The 26266-nt window shown below is 47.3% G+C and overlaps 1 protein-coding gene across 2 annotated transcripts in view; it reads left to right on the top strand.

Moving 5' to 3' along the window:
- LOC135896808 (uncharacterized) overlaps positions 1-26266 on the top strand; it is a 90468-nt gene that overhangs the window by 54485 nt on the left and 9717 nt on the right. The window contains exon 5 of one of the 2 annotated variants that reach the window (XM_065425296.1): positions 21194-21473. The exons of the other annotated variant lie outside the window; for it this stretch is intronic. Within the exon in view, the coding sequence (XP_065281368.1) occupies positions 21194-21469 (276 nt within the window). The 3' untranslated portion in view covers positions 21470-21473. The remainder of the gene's footprint in view (positions 1-21193; positions 21474-26266) is intronic. 2 annotated transcript variants of the gene reach the window in all.

The following is a 26266-nucleotide window of genomic DNA, read 5'->3' as shown; positions in this document are numbered from 1 at the left end:
AGCTGGGACTGCTGTAAACGTTAAGGATGTAAATAGGAGCCGACTTGGTCTTTTTGGGAACTATTTCTACGAAGTCGTGATCAATGTCGATATTCTCGAAATGGGAGCAAGTAACAGTCAAATGTTTTTGGGCTAGGATGGCAGTATTGGGACGTTCGCATCTTTTGCATTGGAATGTGTTGTATCCGGGGAATTTAATGTAACCATTCCTTTCTAGTAAAGCAATGACTGCGGGCGGTTGTGGGAGATTGGCTATGTATTACTGCAGACTGGCCTTCTTTTTCGAAAAGCCCCTACAATTCCACTGCCACACAACTAGGTTGGAGCGCTTAGGGGATGCGGCCATGCAGTCGATCGAGTCTTTCGATAATTTGATTGAATCGATCATTAATTTGGGTAAGTCGCGCGTCATCCTGGTTAAATTTAGCATTTATATGGGCACTGAGGCTATGGACGTTAGTAGTGAGGGACTCAAGCTTGGCTTCTACGGCATCCATGCGTTTTTCAAGGACCTCAAAGCGATTGTTAGAGTTTCTAATGTGTGCGGTGAGTTTACGACTTAGCTTATCATGTTCCTCCCAAGTATCTCTCGCATCATCAATAGATTTGCGCTTGGTGGCGGTTATGGTAGTGCGAGGAGGAGAAGTGTCCATGGTTAGAGTTTGATCGCCATTCTCACTGACAGGGGGAGGAGTTACAGTGGGTTGTTCATCAGTAGAGGCTTGAGATCGAGTAATAGTAGTCGTACATGAAGAAGGGGTTTGGAGGTCGAGAATTTGTTTACGCAGAATACTACTTTCTTCCTGAAACTGCTGTAGGAGGGCATAGATTGGGGCATCAGGTTGCTTAGGTTTAGGTAAGCTTTGGGAAGCTTCCAATGCCCAGCTTACCTGAGGAAAGCTTGATTTGTTGTTAGATGGAGCAGCGGATAGGAGGGGCCCATCCTCGTCTTGTTTTTTCTTAGGAAAAGGTCCTTGCTTCTTGGACGAAGGAGAAGACTTGGTCTTGCATTGAGGAGGAGTCTTGACAGCCTTGGGGAGTGAGATTTCGGGCTTATATCGTAGTGCGCACTGAATAGATCCAGTCTCATGACTTCCACTACATAGTGCACACTTGGGAATGCACACATGATCTGTCGGAGGATTCACAGTTCCGCATTTATGGCAAGTATCCTCAGTATGCGTAGGGCACACGTTCGGTCGATGTCCAACTTTCCAACAGCGTGTGCAGGCCTCCATTCTTTGTCGAAAAGGCTTGCACTGGAGCATCGCCATTTAATATTTGACCCAAAAAGGAACTTTCGTTCCCAAGAAAGTCACGAGGACTGCGTCGGAAGTTTTTCCCATTAGTCTGGCTTCTAAAAATTGCATTTGTGGGTTGCACTCACGAAGCATGGGTAGTATGTCTTTTTCATAAATAACTTCTCCCAGGCATACTCTGTCGATGTAGATAATGCCTTTGCACGTCTCGGAGTTTGGAACGCTGTAGGAGGTGACTTCGTGCTTTTGGCCGTCGGCCGTGAGCGATTTGATGGCGAGATATTTCTTCAAGCGATCGCAGGTTTCCGTGCCTAGGGTAACTGTGTTGGTGGTGGGGTTGATGGTAACGATGTCTTGGCGCAGCTCCGCAGTGGTTGGAAAGCCGGCTGCCGCAGAAAGAATCTTGGTGAGTTGAAAGTGGCTGAAGCGGGAGGCGTCGAAGCCTCCGCGAATGCGAAAAATAGCGTTGTATGAGCCTTCGGGTTGCTTGGGAGGCCTCACTTTGTTATTCCTTGAGATCATCTGTTTACATACAGCAGCCTTGGCCGTGGCAGCGATGGCGTCCTTGCGGAGCGAGTCTTGATAGGCAGCGTCGTATATGTGCGTTTGTCGCCACTTGAACATCTCCTCCGGGGAAAGATCTTCCCCTTCTACTACCTCAACCGGGTTCATGACGCCCGCGCGAGGCGTGTCAACGCCTACGGCGTCGGAGAGCCACCAAGCTCTTGTAGGCGAGGAACCACAAAAGTCACAATAACAAGCGTTCTAATGCACAGACCTCTTCAAAAATAGTCTCGAAACGTCGCAGAAATATATTTTTCTATAGATAGATAGATAGTGGATTTTTCACACATGTCGCGTGAAAAAGCCACTAGGATATAGCAAAAAGAACGGGTGCTACACCCAAAAACTCACGGAGCCGATGAGACACGTCAGCACGCGGCGACGCCACCTCGCGTTCTTCGAAACGTTGGAACACTTGCTGTGGGAGTGCCCGACTTTCTCAAACGCGCGCGCGGCCCTCGCAAAAGTCTACCGTACACACAACCTTCCCTGTGCAACGGTGGACAATCTACTGCACCCCTCGGGCTGCATCTCGAGCCAGAAGCGCCTCATCCGAGCGATTGTGGTGTTCGTCGAGGACATCGCCCTAGCTGATCGCCTCTGAGCCCCCTCCCCACGACTACGGCGGTTCGACCGCTGCTGCTCCTTCCCTCTTTCTTCCACCACTCTTTTCTATCCCTTCCCCCCTGTGCAGCGCGGTTGAGGTGTCCTCATCTGAGAGACAGTTACTGCGCTGCACTTTACCCCAATTTTTCCTTCCACAAATAAGAATCTCTATCTCTCTCTCCTCAGCTAGCTCCAAACCTGACTTTACATGCTCCCCTTCAACGGCACTGACCAAGATTGGCTATTTACAATCGAAGACCCGACCTTTGCATTGGAAGCTGCCAACACGCGAAGCGCTCCACGCAGGGACGGTAAGTGGGGAGCGATCAATAATAAGTGATTCACAATCTTGACGAGCTGGAGAACGCGGCGCTACTCGAAAAACTCAATTATACCTAGGAATGTAAACATTATGTGATCTACCCAATCACCAAAACTTCAAAACGTAGAACGCCATCGACAACATTCGGTCCATTTCGCTGACGTCGACGTTGTGCAAACTGTTGTGACGCTGCTTGTGTGCCAGCTCTAGTAAGCGAACGCAGAATCATTAGACTTTACCTAACGGGTTTCCGACCGGGCATCTGCGCGCAGAACAGCTCCTGCTGCTACATTGTATATAGTCACCGGAGATGGGACGGTAACAACCGGGACATGATTGCCTAAGTCGAGCGATAGCTTCCTGGGGTAAAACTGTTCGCCAACTTATTGATATGTCCTATAGGTACCGCGGAATCCAATTTCGTTTAGTGTATGGTGTCCATACTGTATGCTCTTGAGAAGGAGAAATTGTCATCCACTCGACTGAAGAACGAAGTTACAAAAGAAACTCATGCTCTTTGTCTGAGAGAAACTGTATGGCTTTTCGTTCCACTAAGGAAAATTACACCTTTAAGGGTGATTTCTAGTGTCTATATAACTTACCCCCATTACACACATGGAAAAATGTGTTTAGGTGAAATAATACACCCATTTAAAAGGTTGATCATTTGGAATTGCACCCTGTCCTCTAAGGTATGTCTCGCCAAAATGCACACTACGTTTTATTTCTGCAGCGATATATGTTATTCGATCAGTTTCGGGCGCCCACCAAAGTAATCGCGAACTGTTTCCCCGACACGTCGATATATATATATATATATATATATATATATATATATATATATATATATATATGTATATATAAGAAAAAAATCTGTCTGCACTTTACCAGTAGAGACTCCTGTATTTAGCAGTTCGACATCCACAGCCCACATTGCGCGCCAAACAGCGTGCTCGAACAGAATTGACGGGAACTGCTGGGAAATGCGCACTTGTGGCTTTTTCAGAAACGTTGTCTGTTAAGCCAGTTGTTGCATCAGGTTGTTTCGTTAAGCTGAATTAGAGCGCAAAGAAACGATGTGGACAGGACCAGGGTATCGAACCGGAACTGAACCGAAAACCGGGGGAAAAAACGTTATTTTGGCTTGAACATTAACTGAACAGGCACGATTTCTTTTACTATGGAGTGAAATCGAAAAGAAAAACAATAACAAATTTCCGTTCAGGCTGGCTACCTTTTCTGGAAATTTTCATCCGCGAATTCCTGAACTTGTGGCTCAACTATACTAGCTCATTCATAGAAACTGATAATCTTCCCTGTATAGTTTTAAAAGCAGCACCGTTTCCGCCTATTGCGTCAGGAAGCAGTCTAGGTGCGAGGCTAACGGTAGAATATTTGTATCACATCTGGTGAGCCGACACCCGCCGCGGTTGCTCAGCGGCTATGGTTTTAGGCTGCTAATCACGAGGTCGCGGGATCGAATCCCGGCCACGGCGGTCGCATTTCGATGGTGGCGAACACACCCGTGTACTTAGATTTAGGTGCACGTTAAAGAACCCTGGGTGGTCGAAATCTCCGGAGTCCTCCACTACGGCGTGCTTCATAATCAGAAAGTGGTTTGGCATGTAAAACCCCATAATTTAATTTTTTGAGGGGAGCCGACTCGCCAAACTGCGATTCATGCAAAATATCTATGACAGTGCAGCGTATATGCTTTTTGCTTGTCCCCAGCAGTATGACTGTGAACGGCAGGCACTGATCTCTTCGTTAGCGCCAATTAACGATAGACCGTTCAGTGAAAAATCTGTTACTGAGCCGTCAACCGGAGATATCAATGATTCAAGCCATAGGGCCACCCTTACAATATTTAGTTAACGCAGGCCTATTATCCAAGGCTGTGAACGAGCCATTCGCATGCTATACTGCCTGTCCTCGTCATTACTCCTTTATTTTTCTCCTCTACCTGAGCAGAACAACAGACGGGAGTTCCTGCCTTCGTTTCCTCAAAATATTCTCCTCTCTATCTCTCACTCAGTAAAGGTTCGCATCACATTGATTGCAGCATAGGTGTTAGATCTGCATAATTCTGTGCTAACTACGTGCGGACTGAAGAACAAACAGGCGTAATCTTTAGGTGCTCCTTATGCGCCGAGTTTTTGTACAAAATGAAGTTGTGCTATTCTCCTGTAATTATTTTTTGACTATGGAAATGACATTGAACCTCTTCGAATCTATTTGCACCATTTATTCATTTATTTATCAACTTATTTTATTTTTCTCTGGGGTTGGAACCGGAACTGAAGAACCGTTTTCGTTGAACCGAATTAAAAACCGGAACGAAAAAAAGTTTTGGTTCGACACTCTGGACAGGACAAGGCGTCTGTCTCTTCCACATCGTTTCTTTCCGCCCTAATTAAGTTCAAGGATACAATATGACTTTTTACTTGGTTGAAGCGTTGAACCGCCAAAGCACCCTTATTTTCTGCAAGGTTATATTTCGCACAAAACACCCTTCTAGCGATCTGTAATTACTCTGTGTGCATTAAAGGTGTTCTGCTAGCGCATACAGCAATTTTAGAAATTTTCAGAGAAAGAGTGCAAGAAGGGTGTTTTGAAATCTAATCCACCCTTGAGGATATAACTTTCCTGAATGTGTAGCTTCAAGCTACAGTCAAAGATAGATTATGTTTCTTTCTTTTCAAGAACTTCCCCACCTTGCGGAAATCCGCAGAACTGATGTGCCTAATTACTGTATGTTCTTTATCTTGTGGTGTGGCAACTACTCTCTGAGCAAAACGCGGTTCTCTTTTTACGAATACATGTCTTTCACGTGCGTGTGAATATTGTTCGTAGTCGTCTTGAGTTACTGAGGCTACGTTTGGAAGTGATATTCTTTAGTTAATTAGTTACATTTAAGTGTCAAAATTTTTAAATAATTGTTTTAAGGCATAAGTCGGACTTGACAAGCTGTGAAACGTGCTGAGAAACACCTGATGAAGTTGGTTCCATGACGTTATCTTTTGCGTGAGTCTTTTTTTTTCTGGGTCTAAAGCAAGTGTGCAAAATATGAGAAAATTATGTCACGTGAGCGTGTTTGCGTGTCCTGATTTCAGCGTCCTCAGTTGTGTTTAAAGAGAACAAAGCTCGCACATGCACCTGTCAAATGCCAGCCTGTGTGCTTGCATTCGTGTTCAGCGGCGGCCTATCGCGTCTCGTTTCGGACCGTGGCGGATTCCGATCTTCACGACGATGGTGGGGACCTACTCTGGTGTCATACTATCGCCTTCGATTGAAGTAGTGCTCAGCAGGACAATCAGGAGATTCGGTTTTTCTCACCCAGCCAATACGAGCGCACGGAAAATGATATCTCTGAAAGCGACCGCCTGAGAATACGTCCCCTGGGCGGCGTGCCCGATCGCCTTCTTTGCATTTGGCATGCGGGCTTCGTTACTTCAAAACAGGATTGAGAGCGCTACACTCCATACGCGCTGGGGCGCAGTGTCATTGGGCCCTATAACGTAAAACAATTCCAATATGCTTTTATTCTAATCTCCTGACGTCAAATTTGCGTAACCGCCAACGCAAGCACCGGGCGGTCACTCGCATGGTTGTCTCAACAGATCAATGAAAAGTTCATCTCGTTCATAGGAGGTCACTTTTGTTCGAAAAACAAATAACATTGCCCGCACTGGAGCGGCTTGTCTTATCTAATTGGCTCACAAGAGGCGAGGAGCACGCTCAAGTGGAGAGGGATTCGATGGGGCCGAGCCACTGCCTGAAAATCGATAACCCGATGAAGACGGTGGCGCCGGCGTCTGTGATTGGTCCGCTTTCCCTTACTTAGCTGACGGTGGCTCCTCGACAAATCGCGGTGGCATGCAACGGAAGGTTAAGAATGACGCTGAAACGGATCCTCAGCAAAGAAGAGTTGGCAGAACGAGGTCGTAAACGTTACGAAAGTTCTCGAAAACGTTACACGGTGTCAGGATTGGGGGCTCAATCCCATCGCTCGTGATCCGTTGTCGAGATTGGAGTCCGGCATGAGTTCGAAGGTAGCTGGCCCATGCCGTCGTCCAACTTATCCACGCTGAGGACGTTGATGAAGGGAAGAACTGCTTCTCATCGAGAACGAGGAATATGGGTTTATTTACAGTATTTAAATCAGTCTAACATGACTGCTTGAGAAAAAGAGTGTCAGTCTAACATGACTGCGCGAGAGAAGTGTATCAGTCTAACATGACTGCTCAAGAGAAGTGTGTCAGCATTCGCACCACAGCAGTTTTTATACACTCGGTCCTCCCGCGATACAAGGTGACGCGAGCGTTCGTTTACTCATTGTCAACTTGCCGCCGCCGCGCAGAACAGTTTACGCACACATAGGCACACACATTCCGATGTCCGGCGCCGATGACAGAGGGGCGTCGTTCCGCAGAACAGTTTACGCACACATAGGCACACACATACCGATGCCCGGCGCCGACGTCCGAGGGGCGCCGTTCCGGGAAACTCGGAGCCAATGCTGGGTAGGTCGTTGTCTTGCGTCCCGATCGGGGCGTGGGAAGCAACAAAAAACGGCTTTACCGAGGCAACCCGTTCACGCGTAGCAGATCAGGTCCGCGCTGGAGAGCTCGGGCACAATAGTTCGCCCGCCGAACTCGTTTCGTCACAACGGCGATGGGACTGGAGGATCAGCCGGCAGTGTCAGCTCAAAGCCCGCTTCATCGAATGCATCCTAGCTGAAGCGACGGAGAGTGGGGGATGCGTGTCTTGTTCCCCGGTCGTAACTGGGTGGCAATCTTGCAATGCAACTAGCCATTCTTAACAGCGCCTCCATGGCCCGAAAAATCTCGACTGTCTAGCGCTGACAAACGCTAGGCAGGAAGAGAACGGCTGGTGGTCAGGGGGGGGATTGATGTCGTGGCTCGCAGCGACCACTTGTGTATTGATATCACCGCCCCAAAACATCCGACAAGGACACGCAACTGCAAAATGAACCCCACAACACGGCTCTGCGCCGAGATGACGTGCATTGGCTCTCACTTTAGACCCGCTAGGCTTCAAAAAAAACAACAACAACATAAATGCAGAAACAAAAAAAATGCTGCATTTCGCTATGCCAATTTCTGAAGCAAATTCCTGCTGACAAATTCAGCAATCATGAAGGGAATCCTGCTAAATGAGAGGGGATCTTCTTCGCCTAATAAAATTAACACTAGTAACTCTAAAATTTAGGCGGGACCCTCAAACGCAGAATTCAAATTAGCCTGCTCAAACCATCCGCATTGCTATGCAACTTTCCCTTCTCATATCTAACGGAGAAGTTGTACTCTTGGAGAGTGAGGCTCCATCGGAGCAAGCGGCCATTTTTGTGTGACATTTGATTGAGCCACGTCAGAGGACAGTGGTCGGTCTCGAAAATGAACTTCGCTCCGTACAAGTAACACGACAACTTCTGGGTGCCCCAAACTAAACAAGCACATCCTTCTCTGAAGCGCTGTAGGCTTCCTCCCTTACATTTAGTTTACGGCTGGCATAGAGGATAGGATGCTCCTCGTTATCGTCGCCGACCTGACTAAGTACCACACCGATACCTCTGTCGCTTGCGTCACATTGAACTATGAATTCCTTTGTGTAGTCTGGCGCGCGAAGCACAGGACGAGAAACCAATAGCGTTTTCAAACTTTGGAAAGCGTTCTCTTTGTCATTATCCCAGTGTACGTTACTCGGTGCTCCCTTTCGGAGGGCGTCTGTTAATGGACTTGCCAATTGCGAGTAATTCGGAATGTACCGTTGATAGTACCCCACAAGTCCCAAAAATGAACGAAGGTCCGTTTTCGTGCGCGGCTGAGAAAATTCTCCAATCGTAGCTATTTTCAGCTCAGCCGGCCGTCTCATGCCCTGACCGACAACATGGCCCAGATAAGTAAACTGCGAACAACCAAACCTACACTTTTCCGCTTTCATCATTAAGCCGGCTTCCCTCAACCGTGAGAACACCTGTTTGAGGTGCAATACGTGTTGTTCCCAGCTGTCCAAAAAAATTGCTACATCATCAAGATAGGGCAAGGCGAACTCCTGCAAGTCTTTTAGGACAATATCCATTAACTTAGAGAAGCTAAACGGCGCGTTCTTCAGCCCGAAGCTGAGTGCGAGAGGGCGAAAAGTGCCTACAGGTGAGATGTATGCGGCATAGCGGCTGGCACTTTCTGAAAGGGGAACTTGCCAGTACCCCCGCACGAGATCTATAGTTGAAATCTATTTAGCAGCGCTAACTGTTTCAATTCGTTCCTCAATGTTGGGTATCGTGTACAGCTGATCCCTAGTGATGCCATTTAACTTCCTGTAGTCAACACACGGACGAGGGTTCTTGTTAGGGGTTTCTACGAGTATTATAGATGACGTGTAGTCACTCTCAGCGGGCTCAATAACTCCCAACTCTAGCATGCGCTGTATCTCTGCCTCCATAATCTCTCTCTGTCTGGGAGACACCCTGTAAGGCTTTGATCTTACTGGTTCGGTTGATGACAGCTCAATTTCATGCGTTATTAGTTCGGTTCTACCCGGCCGATCGCTGAATCTGTCGAGATATTCCCCTAACACCTCTTTTAGCTCATCTAGCTGCTCGGGTCGTAGAGCGTGCGAGCTTACTGAGTGTTCTACTACTTCTTCTAGGCCAATTTCAGAGTTGGAGGTCGCCCTATACTCCTTAAACGTGGTACTAGTGCCATCCGGCTCTTTGATGGTATAGTTAATGACTCCGCTCCGCTCTACATACGGCTTCATGAAATTACAGATATATATCCTCACTTCCTTCCTGCGACCGGGCATTCTCAAAGCATAGTTAGTATCTGAACGTTTGTGCAACACTTTAACGTGCCCGTCCCAGTGAACTTCAAGCTTGTTCTTTCTTGAAGGTTTGAGGATCATTACCTGGCGTCCAGCGTTAAACGTACGAAGCCTCGCATTCTTGTCGTAATAGAATTTGGCGTTCTTTTGAGCTATTGCCATGTTCCTTCCGACTAGTTCTTGTGTTGCGCTTAGCCGTTCCAGTAAATTTAGCACGTATTCAACCACTGTTGGACTCTCCCCTCTTTCCTCCCACATCTCTCTTAACATTCTCAGTGGAGAACAGGGTGTCCTCCCATACACTAGTTCTGCTGGTGAGAACCCTGTCGCTTCATGTGGAACCGTTCGCAAAGCAAACAAAGTTGCCGGCAGACAGTTCTCCCAGTCCTCCTTGTGCTCGTAACAGAGCGCACGCAAAACTCGCTTAAGCACCCAATGCCCCCTCTCTACACTGTTTGACTGAGGGTGATAGACAGAACTGTGTATTAACTTTACCCCGCACTTCTGCAAGAATGTGGAAGTCAGTGCGCTCGTGAATACTGACCCTTGGTCTGCCTGAATTTCGGCTGGAAAGCCAACTCGTGCAAACACTGTCATAAGCGCGTCTACTACTTCGGTGGAGCTGAGCTCTTTCAAAGGGATTGCTTCTGGAAACTTGGTAGCCGGACACAGCATGGTAAACAAGTACCTGTAGCCCGATTTTGTTTTTGGAAGAGGCCCTACCGTGTCTATTACAAGTCGTCTGAAAGGCTCTGTTATTAAGGGCACTACCTTCAGTGGAGCTTTCCATGTCTCTCCTGGTTTACCCGAACGCTGGCAGGCGTCGCATGATCTTACACAGTTTTCTACGTCTTTGAAACAGCCAGGCCAGTAGTATTCCATAAGCAATCTTTCCTTTGATTTGTTTATGCCTTGGTTGCTGGACCACCCATTTCCATGACAGAGACTCAAAAGGTCCTCCCTATACTTAGTAGGTACGACTAACAGATCTAAAATCCTACCCTTTCGATCTCTGTAGTGTCGATACAACAATCCTCCTCTCTCATGTATCGTCACGTTGCGCCTAGCAATGCCTTCTTTAGCTGTGTCATGTAATTTAGCTAAGCTCTCAGCATTCTTTTGCTCGGCTGCCAGTGACTCTCTATCCACACGTAAGAGCTGATCAAAGTTCTTTGAGGCTGGTGATAATAACGACCCTCTCTCGCTTGTGAGTGCGTCAGCTTGCTCTTCCTGCAGGCTAGAACTTTGACACTCTAGTGCTACGCTGTCATTGAGCTGGTCAGCTGGCAGGCTCTCCTCAACTGTTCTTTGGCCCTCGGGCCTAGCTCGGATTCGGGTATTGAAGTTATCGCCTTTTCTGCTTCCGATGGAGGAGCTTGAGCATTTTCAGCCGAAAGCGCCGCGATCTTACGAGCTTGGCCTCGGGTCAATGCTTGTACTATGCCCTCTCCCAGTTTGAGCCCTTTGTCACGCAGTAATTGATTCGAACTGCAGTGACAAAAATTTGGAAACTGTAGGCTCAGTCTCTAGCTCCCCGAATGGTCCACTGATTTTGACTTTGGCCATGGGCAGACACACGCTGTGTTCTTCTACAACCTGTTTTATCTATGCTACTTCTCCGGTGAAGTCATCTACCGTCACGTAAGACGGATGGACAATGTCCATCGTGGCGGCACTGCCTCTTATCACTCGGCATGGTTTTCCATTAACTTGCAGGTCGTGATGATATGGACTTAAAAGTTCCATATTCTCATCTTTTTCCTCCACGTAGGAGAAAACTACGCTAGACTTCTCGCAGTTTACAGCTGTATGTCCCAGTTTGTGGCATTTGTAACAGCGAATTGGTCTAAAAGATTCGAATTTTCTTTTCTGTTCTTTTTGTGCGGTTTCTCCGTTAAGTTTCTCTTCACTCTTTTCTGCGTTTTTTTCCCGCCATGTCTACAGGCTCCGATCGTCTAGCCTGCGCACCCCTTTTGAACGGAAATGGTTTCCGCGGTCCATTTCGACCGTCCCAGTTTCCTTCCTCGGCGTTCAACTTTCTACGGGTTGCGTACTCTTCGGCTAATTCAGCCGCCCTTTCCACAGTGTTTACATTACCTCTGTCTTGCACCCACAATTTCACAGCTTGGGGGACGGTTTTGTAAAACTGCTCTAGACACATGCATTCAATGATCATGTCTCTGCTGTCGTACGCTTCCGCGCTTTTAAGCCTCTCGACTAGGTTGGCCTTTAAGCTGTATGCAAACTCCGGATAGCCCTCGCTTTCTTTCTTGCCTGTGCTCCTAAACCTTTGCCGAAAAGCTTCGGCTGAAAGGCGGTATTTCTTCAGGAGACTAGCCTTAACTTTTGCATAATCATATGCATCCTGTGCACTCAGTCTGGCGATTACTTCCGCCGCCGCACACGGCAACATAGACAGCAACCGCTGTGGCCATGTACTCGGGCCAAAGTTCATCTTTTCGCAAGTCATTACAATATTGCTTAGGAACAAGCCTATGTCGGTCCCGACCTCAAATGGCCTTAATAGCCTGTCCATGCAGCACGATTCTGCCTGACTTGATCGTCCCAGAGCGCCTTCACTTCCTTGAGGCAACTCCAAACGTTTGCTTTCAAGTTCAAGTTGCATTTTTCTTAACTCGCGATCTTTATCACGTTCCTCTCTTTCTCTTTCCCGTTCTTCTCTGTCCCGTTCTTCTCTTTCTCTGTCCCGTTCCTCTCTTTTTTTCAGAAGCTCAAACCCCATTTCAATTTCTTCCTCACTGGCCTTTTCGGAAATTAGCTCCAATAATTCCGATTTTAGCATTTCCTTGCGCACATCTTGGCGAAGTTCCTCACCAACAATCAACAATTCGTCTCTCAGCAGTGTCGTTAACTCCATGATTGCTGCTTTACTGCCTTGATCCCGCTCTCTAAATCTAGCTAGGAAAACACAACCTAGCTAACACTCAACAATGTAGCTTCCCTACAGTTCTAAACCGAACAACCACAAAATGAAACCTAGAGAGTCAAAGCAAGAACCAAGCACTCACCGCAGATACAGCACCATGTCGCAAAGTCCATCTCACCGCTGTCAGCCAGTTGTCAGGATTGGGGGCTCAATCCCATCGCTCGTGATCCGTTGTCGAGATTGGAGTCCGGCATGAATTCGAAGGTAGCTGGCCCATGCCGTCGTCCAACTTATCCACGCTGAGGACGTTGATGAAGGGAAGAACTGCTTCTCATCGAGAACGAGGAATATGGGTTTATTTACAGTATTTAAATCAGTCTAACATGACTGCTTGAGAAAAAGAGTGTCTGTCCAACATGACTGCACGAGACAAGTGTATCAGTCTAACATGACTGCTCAAGAGAAGTGTGTCAGCATTCGCACCACAGAAATTTTTATACACTCAGTCCTCCCGCGATACAAGGTGACGCGAACGTTCGTTTACTCATTGTCAACTTGCCGCCGCCGCGCGGAACAGTTTACGCACACATAGGCACACACATTCCGATGGCCGGCGCCGATGTCAGAGGGGCGTCGTTCCGCAGAACAGTTTACGCACACATACGCACACACATTCCGATGTCCGGTGCCGACGTCCTAGGGGCGCCGTTGTGGGAATCTCGGAGCCAATGGTGGGTAGCTCGTTGTCTTGCGTCCCGATCGGGGTGTGGGAAGCAACAAAAAAACGGCTTTCCCGCGGCAGCCCGTTCACGCGTAGTAGATCAGGTCGCGCTGGAGAGCTCGGGCACAATAGTTCGCCCGCCGAACTCGTTTCGTCACAACGACGATGGGGCTGGAGGATCAGCCGGCAGCGTCAGCTCAAAGCCCGCTTCATCGAACGCATCCTAGCTGAAGCGATGGACAGTGGGGGATGCATGTCTTGTTGCCCGGTCGTAACTGGGTGGCAATCTTGCAATGCAACTCGCCATTCCTAACAACAGCCACGCAAAAAGTTTTATTATACGCAAATAAACCCATGCACTCCGGCAGGTGCGAGTAGTCAGTGCGGGAGTGATCGACGGCAGCCATCTCTTATTCCTTTCGGAGCGGGGCATCCTACGGCTATTCAGAAGACAATTCAGTTTTGTTCGGCATATTAACGCGTCTTTAGCACATACACGTCACTTTGACGCGGTGAGTTTCTGCGGTTTTTTGACGTCGCGTGACAGCCTGGTGAAGTGGGTGCAGCCGAAAAACTTTCACCAATAGCCGAGGGCTAAACAAGCATTTGTCTCGCAAACCATATTTATTTCAAGGGAATTTTCCATGTCTCAATAATTTCTCTCATCGTATTCGAGTGATGACTGCCGTGTTATAGTTTGTTACCGAAGCTTTCCCCTCAAGTCTAAATATTTTAAGGCAGTTTGTCGTGTGCGTATCATGGCCACGCACGCTTATATCGCCTTAAACTGGCTCTTTTAACTACTACACGCAGAGACAAAGCAACAGCGCGCGCATTAGATCCCATAGATGAGATGAATATTTACAATTATTATTAGGGTTATAATTATATTCGAGTGCTGATTGCTGTGCTATCGTGTACGTATCATAGCCACGCACGCTTATCTCGCCTTCCGTTTCTCTACCACGGGTGCGCTTTAAAACCACGGCGCTGCAATTTTGCTTTCCTTTCCTTGATTCTTCTCCGCCCTTAAACTGGCCCTCTTCACTAATACACGCAGAGACAAAGCAACAACGCGCGCATGCGATAGATGAGATGAATACATATATATATATAGAAAATTATCAGTCATAGCTCTCGTAGTATAGCCTTCTGGGCCGTTTCCTTTCTTTTTTTTTCTGTTCTTTCGAAAGTAGTCCTATTAGGGTTATTATAATTACACGAAGGTATTTCGCCCTCGTCAGCAGCAGTCCTTGAGATAGCTATTCTGGCGGCTAGCTCCCCACGCTATGCGTGCCGCCCTCGCACCTGTTTAAGCTTTCCTAGACGCTAGAGTTAGTATTCTATATGTCCGCGCAACCTTGAGCGATCGGAAAGCGCGTTTTCCCCTTTTGGCTGGAGGAGAAGGGAGGCTTCGTTCGACTGTCGCGGACATCATCAATCCCTTTCCACGTAAGTATGAGGCTCGGAGCAGGAGTTATGGCGCTTGAAAGTAACCTGGGGCCTGACGAACCAACCGACTGAGCTATTTTTCCGGGCAACATCCAAGGGTCATGAGTTCAAATCACCTGTCATGTTCCTTTTTTTTTCTATTTTTTCTTTTTAATGTCTTTTCCTTGATTTTATGACTGTACGGGAATCACCTTAAAAAAATAAATATACATTCTCAATTAGGTATGACGACACATGTGCAAGTCATAAATACCAGGTTCTCTAGTCGAGTGCCATCCGTGCGGTATAACCGATCTCAGATTGGTCAATTTTGACTGATCAAACAGGGCACCACTGTAGGTTAAATGAGGCGTACAACTCCTGCGGGACCCGCCGTGGTTGCTCAGTGGCTATGGTGTTAGACTGCTGAGGACGAGGACGCGGGTTCGAATCCCGGCCACGTCGGCCGCATTTCGATGGGGGCGAAATGCGAAAACACCCGCGTACTTAGAATTAGGTGCACGTTAAAGAACCCCAGGTGGTCGAAATTTCCGGAGTCCCCCACTACGGCGTGCCGTATAATCAGAAAGTGGTTTTGTCACGTAAAACCCCATAATTTATTTTTTTTAAAATTTAACTACTGCGGGGACGGTAGAGTATCTGCCTCCCGTGCAAGAGGACCGTGGTTCGAATCCCGGTGCCGCGCTAATCTCCACCGGAAAATACAAAAAAAAACCGTGTGTTGAGAAAATTGCACAAACAGGCCTGGAGTGCGGCCTGATCCCGGCGACCAGAACCGGTAACGCACTCTCTCACCAGGGCAGGATTGGCCACCCTGGTGCAGTACTTGGCCACAACCTCCCATATGAATACAACAATCAAACCCCGGCCCTCAGTCCCCAGCAGCCGCGAAGCAACTGACCACGGCGGCGGTCAGATCTGTGACGCTGCAGAGGGTGCTAAGAATACCTGGCTCCGGACAGGCCGCCATTGGAATCTGAACCTGGCAACGTTTAACGTTAGAACGTTATCTAGTGAGGCGAGTCTAGCAGTGTTATTGGAGGAATTAGAGGGTAGTAAATGGGATATAATAGGGCTCAGTGAGGTTAGGAGGACAAAAGAAGCATATACAGTGCTAAAAAGCGGGCACGTACTGTGCTACCGGGGCTTAGCTGAGAGACGAGAACTAGGAGTCGGATTCCTGATTAATAAGGAAATAGCTGGTAACATACAGGAATTCTATAGCATTAACGAGAGGGTGGCAGGTCTTGTTGTGAAACTTAATAAGAGGTACAAACTGAGGGTGGTACAAGTCTATGCCCCTACATGCAGTCATGATGACCAGGAAGTCGAAAGCTTTTATGAGGACGTGGAATTGGCGATGGGTAAAGTCAAAACAAAATACACTATACTGATGGGCGACTTCAATGCCAGGGTAGGCAAGAAGCAGGCTGGAGACAAGTCAGTGGGGGAATATGGCATAGACTCTGGGAATAGCAGAGGAGAGTTATTAGTAGAGTTTGCAGAACAGAATAATATGCGGATAATGAATACCTTTTTCCGCAAGCGGGTTAGTCGAAAGTGGACGTGGAGGAGCCCGAATGGTGAGACTAGAAATGAAATCGACTTCACACTCTGCGCGAACCCTGGCATCATACAAGATGTAGACGTGCTCGGCAAGGTACGCTGCAGTGACCATAGGATGGTAAGAACTCGAATTAGCCTAGACTTGAGGAGGGAACGGAAGAAACTGGTACACAAGAAGCCAATCAATGAGGTAGCGGTAAGAAGGAAACTAGAGGAATTCCGCATCAAGCTACAGAACAGGTATTCGGCTTTAACTCAGGAAGAGGACCTTAGTGTTGAAGCAATGAACGACAATCTCATGGGCATCATTAAGGAGTGCGCAATAGAAGTCGATGGTAACGCCGTTAGACAGGAAACCAGTAAGCTATCGCAGGAGACAAAAGATCTGATCAAGAAACGCCAATGTATGAAAGCCTCTAAACCTACAGCTAGAATAGAACTGGCAGAACTTTCTAAGTTAATCAACAAGCATAAGACAGCGGACATCAGGAACTATAATATGGATAGAATTGAACAGGCTCTCAGAAACGGAGGAAGCCTAAAAACAGTGAAGAAGAAACTAGGAATAGGCAAGAATCAGATGTGTGCGTTGAGAGACAAAGCCGGCAATAGAGTTACTAATATGGATGAGATAGTTCAAGTGGCTGAGGAGTTCTACAGAGATTTATATAGTACCAGTGGCACCCACGATAACCCGCCGTGGTTGCTCAGTGGCTATGGTGTTAGGCTGCTGAGCACGAGGTCGCGGGATCGAATCCCGGCCACGGCGGCCGCGTTTCGATGGGGGCGAAATGCGAAAACACCCGTGTGCTTAGATTTAGGTGCACGTTAAAGAACCCCAGGTGGTCGAAATTTACGGAGTCCCCCACTACGGCGTGCCTCATAATCAGAAAGTGGTTTTGGCACGTAAAACCCCATAATTTAATTTTTAATTTTTTTAACGATCGTGGAAGAGAAAATAGCCTAGAGGAATTCGAAATCCCGCAGGTAACGCCAGAAGAAGTAAAGAAAGCCTTAGGAGGAGGAGGAGTCGATTTTAATGAAGAGAAGGGAGGAGAGGTCGGCCTGGAGAGCGTGTCTCTAGCCTGCTACTCCTCACTGGGGAATGGGGAAGTGGGAAATACAGGGAAAGGTAGGTGGCGGATGATTATGGTATGGTACAATGACATACTATATACACGTTGTCCAATATGCGGATGCGCACTGGAGACGCACTACACTAAGAGTAATCTTGTCCTTACAAAAAGTAATCTTGCCACAAAAAAGTTTTTGCGCAAACACATCTCGCACTGACTACACGTCTCACAGCTTCTAGAGGCGATCGTCTAAACCAGTCTCACTTAAAAAGTTCAAAAGTGCTTTTATGGCACGTTGGGCACAGTCAACACTCCTCCACGCGCCCAAAAGCTTTTCTTCTGAAAAGGGGCGGGAGTCCAAGCTGTCAACAGTAGATTTGAGTTGTCTTCGTTCGGTCGCATATTGAGGGCACACGCAAAGTACGTGAGCTATTGTCTCGAGAGCGTGACAGACGCTACATTCAGGGTCCCGTGCTTGTCCAATCTTGTGAAGGTATCGGTGGGTGTATGCCACACCCAGCCGTAATCGATGAATGAGTGTTTCCTGGCTTCTCCGCAACCGAAGTGGAAGCCGGAATTGTAGTCCAGCGTCAAGTCTATATAGGCGCTCCTGTCGATGTTCGGGGTTGTCCCAATGTCGTGCCGTAGAAGTTTTAATGGTGTTATGGAGCAAGGTGTTAATGTCATACCGGGAAAAATGAATTTTTACAATGGTGCCGTCAGTGTGCGCCTTTTTTGCTTCCGCGTCAGCCTGTTCATTTCCAGCTATTCCACAATGGCCAGGAATCCACTGCAGCACGATGGTGTGCCCGGAATGAGACGCCTCAGCAAGCAGAGACATGATGTCATAAAGGAGAGGACTATATGCGGTTCTGTCATTCATATAATTGCTGATGAGTTGCAGTGCTGGTTTTGAATCACAGAACACTGTCCACTTCTCGAGACTCTGTTGCAGTATGCAGCGAACTGCTTCTCGAATTCCGGTCAACTCAGCCGCTGTAGACGACGTCCTGTGTCCTGTCTTGAACCGTTGTGCGATCCCCATTCCTGGCACCGTGTAGGCAGCCGCGGAAGAGGTCTGTGTCATGGAACCATCCGTAAAAACATGTTCATAATGTCCATACATGTAAGCAATGTATGATAGCGCGAAATGCTTGAGACCAGCAAGCGGCATTTTCGACTTCTTCGTTATTCCAGGGATTGAGAGTCTCGCCGTTGGCTTTGCCATCGTCCAGGGTGGAACTTTGGGTATGTCATATGGTTCGAAGTCCGACGGCAATAAGTCTTGCTGCGACAACACGGCTTCTGAGTAAGCGGACACAAGCCGTACCCTTGTGATGTTCGCGAGTGGATGATTCCTGTGTCTAGTCAGTAGCCTTAGATGTACTCGCAATGGCTCATGTTGCAGATAAACTCGAGCTGGGCACGCACGTGCCTCTGCAATAGTGCCCCAAGTAGACGCACATCGTGGTAGACCTAGGCAAATTCGCAGTGCGCGAGCCTGAGCACTTTCAAGCGTGCGTATAGCAGTTGTACTTAGCCGAGAAAGTACAGGCGCACTGTAGCGGAAGTAGCCAACAAAAAGTGCCTGGTAGAGCTGCAGAAGAGAAGCCTTAGGAGCTATGCAAAGGGGGAAGGCAGCTGGGGAGGATCAGGTAACAGCAGATTTGTTGAAGGATGGTAGTCAGATTGTTCTAGAGAAACTGGCCACCCTGTATACGCAATGCCTCATAACCTCGAGCGTACCGGAATCTTGGAAGAACGCTAACATAATCCTAATCCATAAGAAAGGGGACGCCAAAGACTTGTAAAATTATAGACCGATCAGCTTACTGTCCGTTGCCTACAAAGTATTTACTAAGGTAATCGCAAATAGAATCAGGAACACCTTAGACTTCTGTCAACCAAAGGACCAGGCAGGATTCCGTAAAGGCTACTCAACAATAGACAATATTCACACTATCAATCAGGTGATAGAAAAATGTGCAGAATATAACCAACCCTTATATATAGCTTTCATTGATTACGAGAAAGCGTTTGATTCAGTCGAAACCTCAGCAGTCAGGGAGGAATTACGGAATCAGGGTGTAGATGAGCCATATGTAAAAATACTGGAAGATATCTATAGCGGCTCGACAGCCACCGTAGTCCTCCACAAAGAAAGCAATAAAATCCCAATAAAGAAAGGCGTCAGACAGGGAGATACGATCTCTCCAATGCTATTCACCGCATGTTTACAGGAGGTATTCAGGGACCTGGAGTGGGAAGAATGAGGGATAAAAGTTGATGGAGAATACCTTAGCAACTTGCGATTCGCTGATGATATTGCCTTGCTTATTAACTCAGGAGACCAATTGCAATGCATGCTCACTGACCTGGAGAGGCAAAGCAGAAGGGTGGGTCTGAAAATTAATCTGCGGAAAACTAAAGTAATGTTTAACAGTCTGGGAAGAGAACAGCAGTTTACGATAGGTAGTGAGGCACTAGAAGTGGTAAGGGAATACATCTACTTAGGGCAGGTAGTGACCACGGATCCGGATCATGAGACTGAAATAACCAGAAGACTAAGAATGGGCTGGGGTGCGTTTGGCAGGCATTCTCAAATCATGAACAGCAGGTTGCCACTATCCCTCAAAAGGAAAGTGTATAACAGCTGTGTGTTACTAGTACTCACATATGGGGCAGAAACCTGGAGGCTTACGAAAAGGGTTCTGCTGAAATTGAGGACGACGCAACGAGCTATGGAAAGAAGAATGATCGGTGTAACATTAAGGGATAAGAAAAGAGCAGATTGGGTGAGGCAACAAACGCGGGTAAATGACATCTTAGTTGAAATAAAGAAAAAAAATGGACATGGGCCGGACATGTAATGAGGAGGGGAGATAACCTATGGTCATTAAGGGTTACGGACTGGATTCCAAGGGAAGGGAACCGTAGCAAGGGGCGGCAGAAAGTTAGGTGGGCGGATGACATTAACACGTTTGCAGGGACAACATGGCCACAATTAGTACATGACCGGGGTAGTTGGAGAAGTATGGGAGAGGCCTTTGCCCTGCAGTGGGCGTAACTAGGCTGATGATGGTGATGATGATGATGATGAATGGTGAAAAGGCGTCGAATCAGAAAAAACTATTTTTCTTTTGTTCGGTGAAATCATGCATAATCAGTCTGTGCACACCATATCAGATGGGGAGCTATCGCGGTTTTAGTGACGTTGCGTGACAGACAAGTGAAGTGGGGGTGGTCCAAAAAAGTTTTTCACCCATCGCAGAGGGCTGATTGCAAGATTGGAATAGTTTGACGTTATAGCGCGCATTGTTTCTTTAAGAATCGCTGGGCTTTATTTCAGAGCACGCGAAAGAAACGTAATAGATGACGTCATGGAAAAACAACCTTATTGTGTTACACAACTGTTCCACAACTGTTCAACTTGGATTTATGTCCCAAAACGAATAATTAAAGGTTTGCTTCATGAAACGTAACTAATTATCTAAATAGTCGCACTTGGAAAACAATTTGAGTAATTCAGAACGAATACGAACAATACGCTGTTTTCCTAATTCGTCTTGAAATATAGCGCACCAATTTGAAAGTTTCAATGTAGTTACGCGAAATACCGTGAAATAGAGCAAGCTTCGTCTCTACTCCGCGGTTGCGTTGTCAATCGCGCCATCTGGCGGGGTGTCACCTAGACGGAGCGTGGCGAGCATTAGCACCAACCAAACCAAGCGCTCCTATGCGCCGAGCTCTCTGTAACGTCTTTTCCTCTCCGTCCCCTCTCGGCTAGCAACCAGCACCTGAGAAGTTTTATAAATCGATATGAAATTTAAAGGATTGTGGATTCGTGGGCGGTGCGCTGAAGGGCCCTGGCGGCGTCCCGGACTCGTGCTGCAGGTGACCTCGGTGGCCATCTTCAACGGCATGCAGAGCAGCCGCTTGGACCCGTTCATGCGCAGCCTGGGAGAGAGCTTCGGCCCGACGACTGACACCATCGCGGTGGCGTTCCCGCGGAACCAGGACGAGGCGCGGCTCGAGCTGGAGGCCTTCGAGCGCAAATTTCCGAGGGTGCCCGCGCTGGCCAATCAGGCCACAGAGTTTAACGTGGACGGCCAGTTCGCGCCCATTGGCCGCCTCAAACTCATACTGCTGCTTATCAGGCTCCTCGACTAAGAAGGTTTGTGAATGCCAGCACACATAGTGCTTAAATGGGGTAGGGGGGGGAGGGGTGGCCAACCCTCCATTTTGTTGAATGTTGCAGTTTGTCTGTCGCTACAAGAAAAGCCTTATGCTCAGAGCGGTAGTGTGAACATTAAATGCCGAAAGCACACACATATGCAATTAGTGGCTGATGCCGGAAATCGAGTTGCAGTATGCAGGTCTCGGCAGCCAGGGCATATATGCATAGTGGGTCCAAACTGCAATTTGAAGTGTCCAAACTTCACCCTCGTTTTGACAAACTGTGCTCTTGCAATGAGGCACAGTGTGGCCCTAGGAACAGGGACTTCTGCTGGCATGATTTTCCTTAAGCTCTTCGCTACTAGTGTCCACATTTGTGGATACTTCTTTAAAGCCAAGTATTCCTGAGGGAAAAGTTGCGAGACATAAAAATTGCACGCTTTTCTTATCCCGAATTATGGTGTACAAGATGTAAAATGGATGAAGCTATATCTTGGCTGAGGTGGCCATTAAAAAAAATGGCTGCGCGAGCGCGAGCGCAAATCTTCCTGTTCGCTGCCAGTGGACACTTTTCCCAAGGCCAGTTACGCCCCAGCAAAAAGTTCTGTGGCATTTAAACCATACGAGATTTTCACCCTGCATCAGGGGCGCTATAGCGTAAAGCTATTCCAAACTTTCTATTCCAATTCTGCAATCAGCCCTCCGCAATTGGTCGAAAGCTTTTCTTGGCCACCCTCACTTCGCCTGTCACTCACACGACGTCACGGAAACCGCGATAGCTCCCCATCTGATGAGACATGAACACTATGATTATGCATGATTGGCCTAAAAAATAGTTATTTCAGATTCGACGCCTTTTCACCATTAGCACTTGACTATTGGTAAAAAGTTTTCGGGCTGCAGCCACTTCAACTGCCTGTCACGCGACGTCACAAAAACGCGAGAACTCACCGACCCAAGCTGACGTGTACGCGTTAAAGATGCATTTATATGCCGAACAAAACTGAATTTTTCTCTGAATAGCCGCAGGCTGCCCCGTTCCGAAAGGAATAACAGATGGCTGCCGCCGATCGCACAGGCCCTGGCTACTCGCACCTGCCGGAGAGCATGGGATTATTTGCGTAGAATAAAACTTTTTGCGTGGCCGTGTAACGTTTTCCATCACTTTTGGCACGTTTACAACCTCGCTCAGCCAACTTTTCTTTGCTGAGGACCCTTTTTAGCGGCTATCTTAACCTTCTTTTGCATGCCACCGCGATTCTCGACCAGCCACCGCAAGGGAAGTAAGAAAAAACGCACCAATCACAGCCACCAGCACCAGCCCCCTCCCCATGCCTACGGCGGTTCGACCGCTGCTGCTCCTTCTCTCTTTCTTCCACCACTCTTTTCTATCCGTTCCCCCCTGTGCAGCGCGGTTGAGATGTCCTCATCTGAGACACAGTTACTGCGCTGCACTTTACCCCATGTTTTTTCTTCCCAAACAAAAATCTCAATCTCACACTCTTCATCCGGTTATCGATTTTCAGTGCACTGGCTCCGCCCCATCGAATCCCTCTCCACTTGAGCGTGCTCCTCGCCTCTTATCAGCCAATTAGATAAGACAAGCCACTCAGTGTAGGCAATGTTATACGTTTTTAAAGCAAACAAAAGTGACCTCCTATAAACGAGGAGAGCGTTTGATTGGTCTGTTCAGACAACCCTGTGGATCACCGCCCGATGCTTGCGTCGGTGGTCACGCAAATGCGACGTCAGGAGATGGGAATAAAAACATATTGGAATAGTTTTACGGTATAGGGACCCAGTTTACCCTGCTTCCAAAGTAAGGCGCCATATTACAATGCGCACTTGTACATCATTTCATTAGTTGTGTCCACGCGGTTTTTCGGCTTTAAAATACTGTTTTATGTAACCAATTCGCTTTTTTTATGAGCTCCTGAAATACTATGAAAGAAAGCTTTAAGAACAGTAACTCATTTGCTGTCTGCAGCACTCGACTGCATGGTGCGGAGAAAATAATCATGACAGTGGCTGCGAACGTTAAGGCGTACCAGGCTGGAAATACATGTCCTGCGCATACACGCACGAGGTTGCTTCTGCTCGCAAGCAGTGTGTCGCAGACCACGCAGAAATAATTAAAAAGAAAAAGCCACAGGTCATTAACTAAACCATATAAACAAACGTAATCGTTTATTAAAAAATAACATTTAAAGTACCTCGTTTTAGAGACGGAGTTTTTTTCGCCCGTTTTCCGACTGTTGTCTCTCAGAATGTATGAAGAGAAAAGCGCCCATACACAGGATTTCTTGTGTACTGCGTCACGTGCTTACGATTTCCCTAAACGCGGCGCTTGGCATTCGTTTTGTTTTCGCAATGTTGGGTTTATTTTCGAAAAGCATGTGACGCGAAAAGCAGACATCACAGGAACAGAGAGCGATGATTAGCAAACACCATCTTTTGATTAGATAAGAGATTATTTTTCTCAATCCCAGGCTGACATGAGGCGCAAGAACAAAGACGTCACTCGCGTATTTCCTTCAATACGTCGTGTATATTCCTTGCATTTTTTTCCTCTTCTCACTTACGAAAACATTTGTAGGCGTTCGTGAATTCCGCGCAAAAAATTTTCTTGGGGAGCGAAAATCGTGACTGTTGCGCAGTATAGTCAAGTGACCATGGCGGCCGTGGTTTAGGTTCTGGAATCGCGGAGCTCTGATGAACTTAAAGCCGGATTTCACTTTGTGAAGTACGAGAGATGTTGGGCGTATAGCCAACGCTGTTATGTCACCAAGATGGAAGAATTAGCGTTGATTATGCGCTCTTCCAGGAGTGCAAAGTTGGATCACTTTGTTCTGCGAATTTAAACGAAGTGGCGGCATTAGAGAAAGTTAAAATAACAGTAATTTTAATAAAGACGCTGTGCTATGCTAGCCAGAACCTATTTGCGTAGGCGGTTTATGCGCTTTGGCGAACCCAGCTTTCGCCACAACTATAGACACTCCGAAGACGGCAACAAAACACCTAAATTATTATTATTTCTTTGCTGTCACGATTATGGTATATGTTTTCATTTGAAACGTTAGGACCATCGTACTCAAAGATACCTTCCTTTTGTTTGATTCTCCTGGATCACTTTTGTTCCGAGATGTCATCATATTTGACACTGTTCATTTCCCGTTCAAGGGCGTGGACCTCGATACAACGTCAAACCTCCATTGTGACGTAGCTTACTTCGTGTGGTACACATTGTTTGCAAGCTGGGTGAAGCTGACAGCAGCTATAGGCTCTTGCTATTGGCTGGCGAAAACTCTCTCTCTCCTTTCCCTCACGCACGCCGTTGCAGTCTAATTGTTAGGTTTGACGTTGTGCCGAGATCCACGCTCCTGGGGCGCTATAACGTAAAATTATTACAATTCTGCTATCAGCCCTCCACGGTTGGTGAAAAACTTTCTTGACCAACCCCACTTCACCTGTCTGTCACGCGACGTCACGAAAAGCGCGATAGCTCCCCATCTGATATGATGTGTACACACTGATTGTGCATGATTTGACTAAACAAAAGCAAAATATTTATTTCTGAATCGGCGCCTTTTCGCCAATAGCCCTCGGCTATTGGTCAAAGGCTTTAGAGCTGCACCCACTTCACCTGCCTGTCACGCTACGTCACAAAACCGCGAATACTCTCTGCGTCAAAGTGACGTGTACGCGTTAAAGATGCAATAATATGCCGCGAAAAAAAAAACTGAATTTGCTTCTGAATAGCCGCAGGCTCCCCGTTCCCAAAAGGAATAATAGGTGGCTGCCGCCGTTCACTCAGACACTGGCTACTCGCACTAGCCGAAAATCATGGGTTTATTTGCGTATTATCAAACTTTTTCTGTGACCGTGTAACATCTTGGAGCACTTTGGGCATGTTTACGACCTCGTTGTTGCAACTCTTCTTTGCTGAGGATCCGTTTTACGTCATTCTTAAGGTTCCGTTGCATGCCGCCGCGATTTTCGAACAGCCACCTCAAGCTAAGTCAGGGAAAGTGGAGCAATCGCATGCGCCGGCACCAGCCTCCTTATCCGGTTCTCGATTTTCAGTGCACTGCCTCGGCCCCATGGAATCCCTCTCCTCTTGAGCGTGCTCCTCCCCTATTGTCAGCCAATCAGATAAGGCAAGCCGCACAGTGTAGGAAATGTTATTCGTTTATCAAGGAAACAAAAGTGAGCTCCTATGAACGAGGACAGCGTTTTATTTGTGTGTTCAGACAGCCCTGCGGGTGACCGCCCACTGCTTGCGTCGGTGGTTACGCAAGTTTGACGTCAGAAGATTGGAATAGAAACATATTAAAATAGTTTTACATTATAGGGCCCCTGAATGCGAAATAAGCTGACAGCGTGTTAAAGCTAGATGATGAATATCACGAAACAGAAGCGCTCCAGTAGAATCAAAATGAGAGTGCCTTCAAATGCGATGGTTCTATAACGTTTCCAATATATACCACATTCGTGGTAGCAACAAGATTAACAAATATTTGTTAATTATGCGTTTGATGTCTCTCATTTATCGGGAAAATTGCGGCAGCCAAAGCGCATAAGCTGGCTGTGCCATCAAGTTGTGCGTTGTATAACAAAGCTTTTTTTTAGCAAAATGAGGCCCTATATAGAGGAACTTACGTGTTACGGCAGATCTTACGGCTGGTATTGAAAACAAAAAATTGCACAGGGGCTGCGCTGCTTGCAGCGTTCTAGAGGACAAAACTGGTTTTCTTGATTTTCATGAATTGCCATGTTTGTGTACGGTCAGCT

Source organism: Dermacentor albipictus, unplaced genomic scaffold, assembly GCF_038994185.2.
Source record: "Dermacentor albipictus isolate Rhodes 1998 colony unplaced genomic scaffold, USDA_Dalb.pri_finalv2 scaffold_11, whole genome shotgun sequence".
Classification (NCBI taxonomy): domain Eukaryota; kingdom Metazoa; phylum Arthropoda; class Arachnida; order Ixodida; family Ixodidae; genus Dermacentor; species Dermacentor albipictus.
The sequence above is the reverse complement of the archived record's forward strand: the minus strand, read 5'-3'. Positions and strand labels throughout refer to the sequence as shown.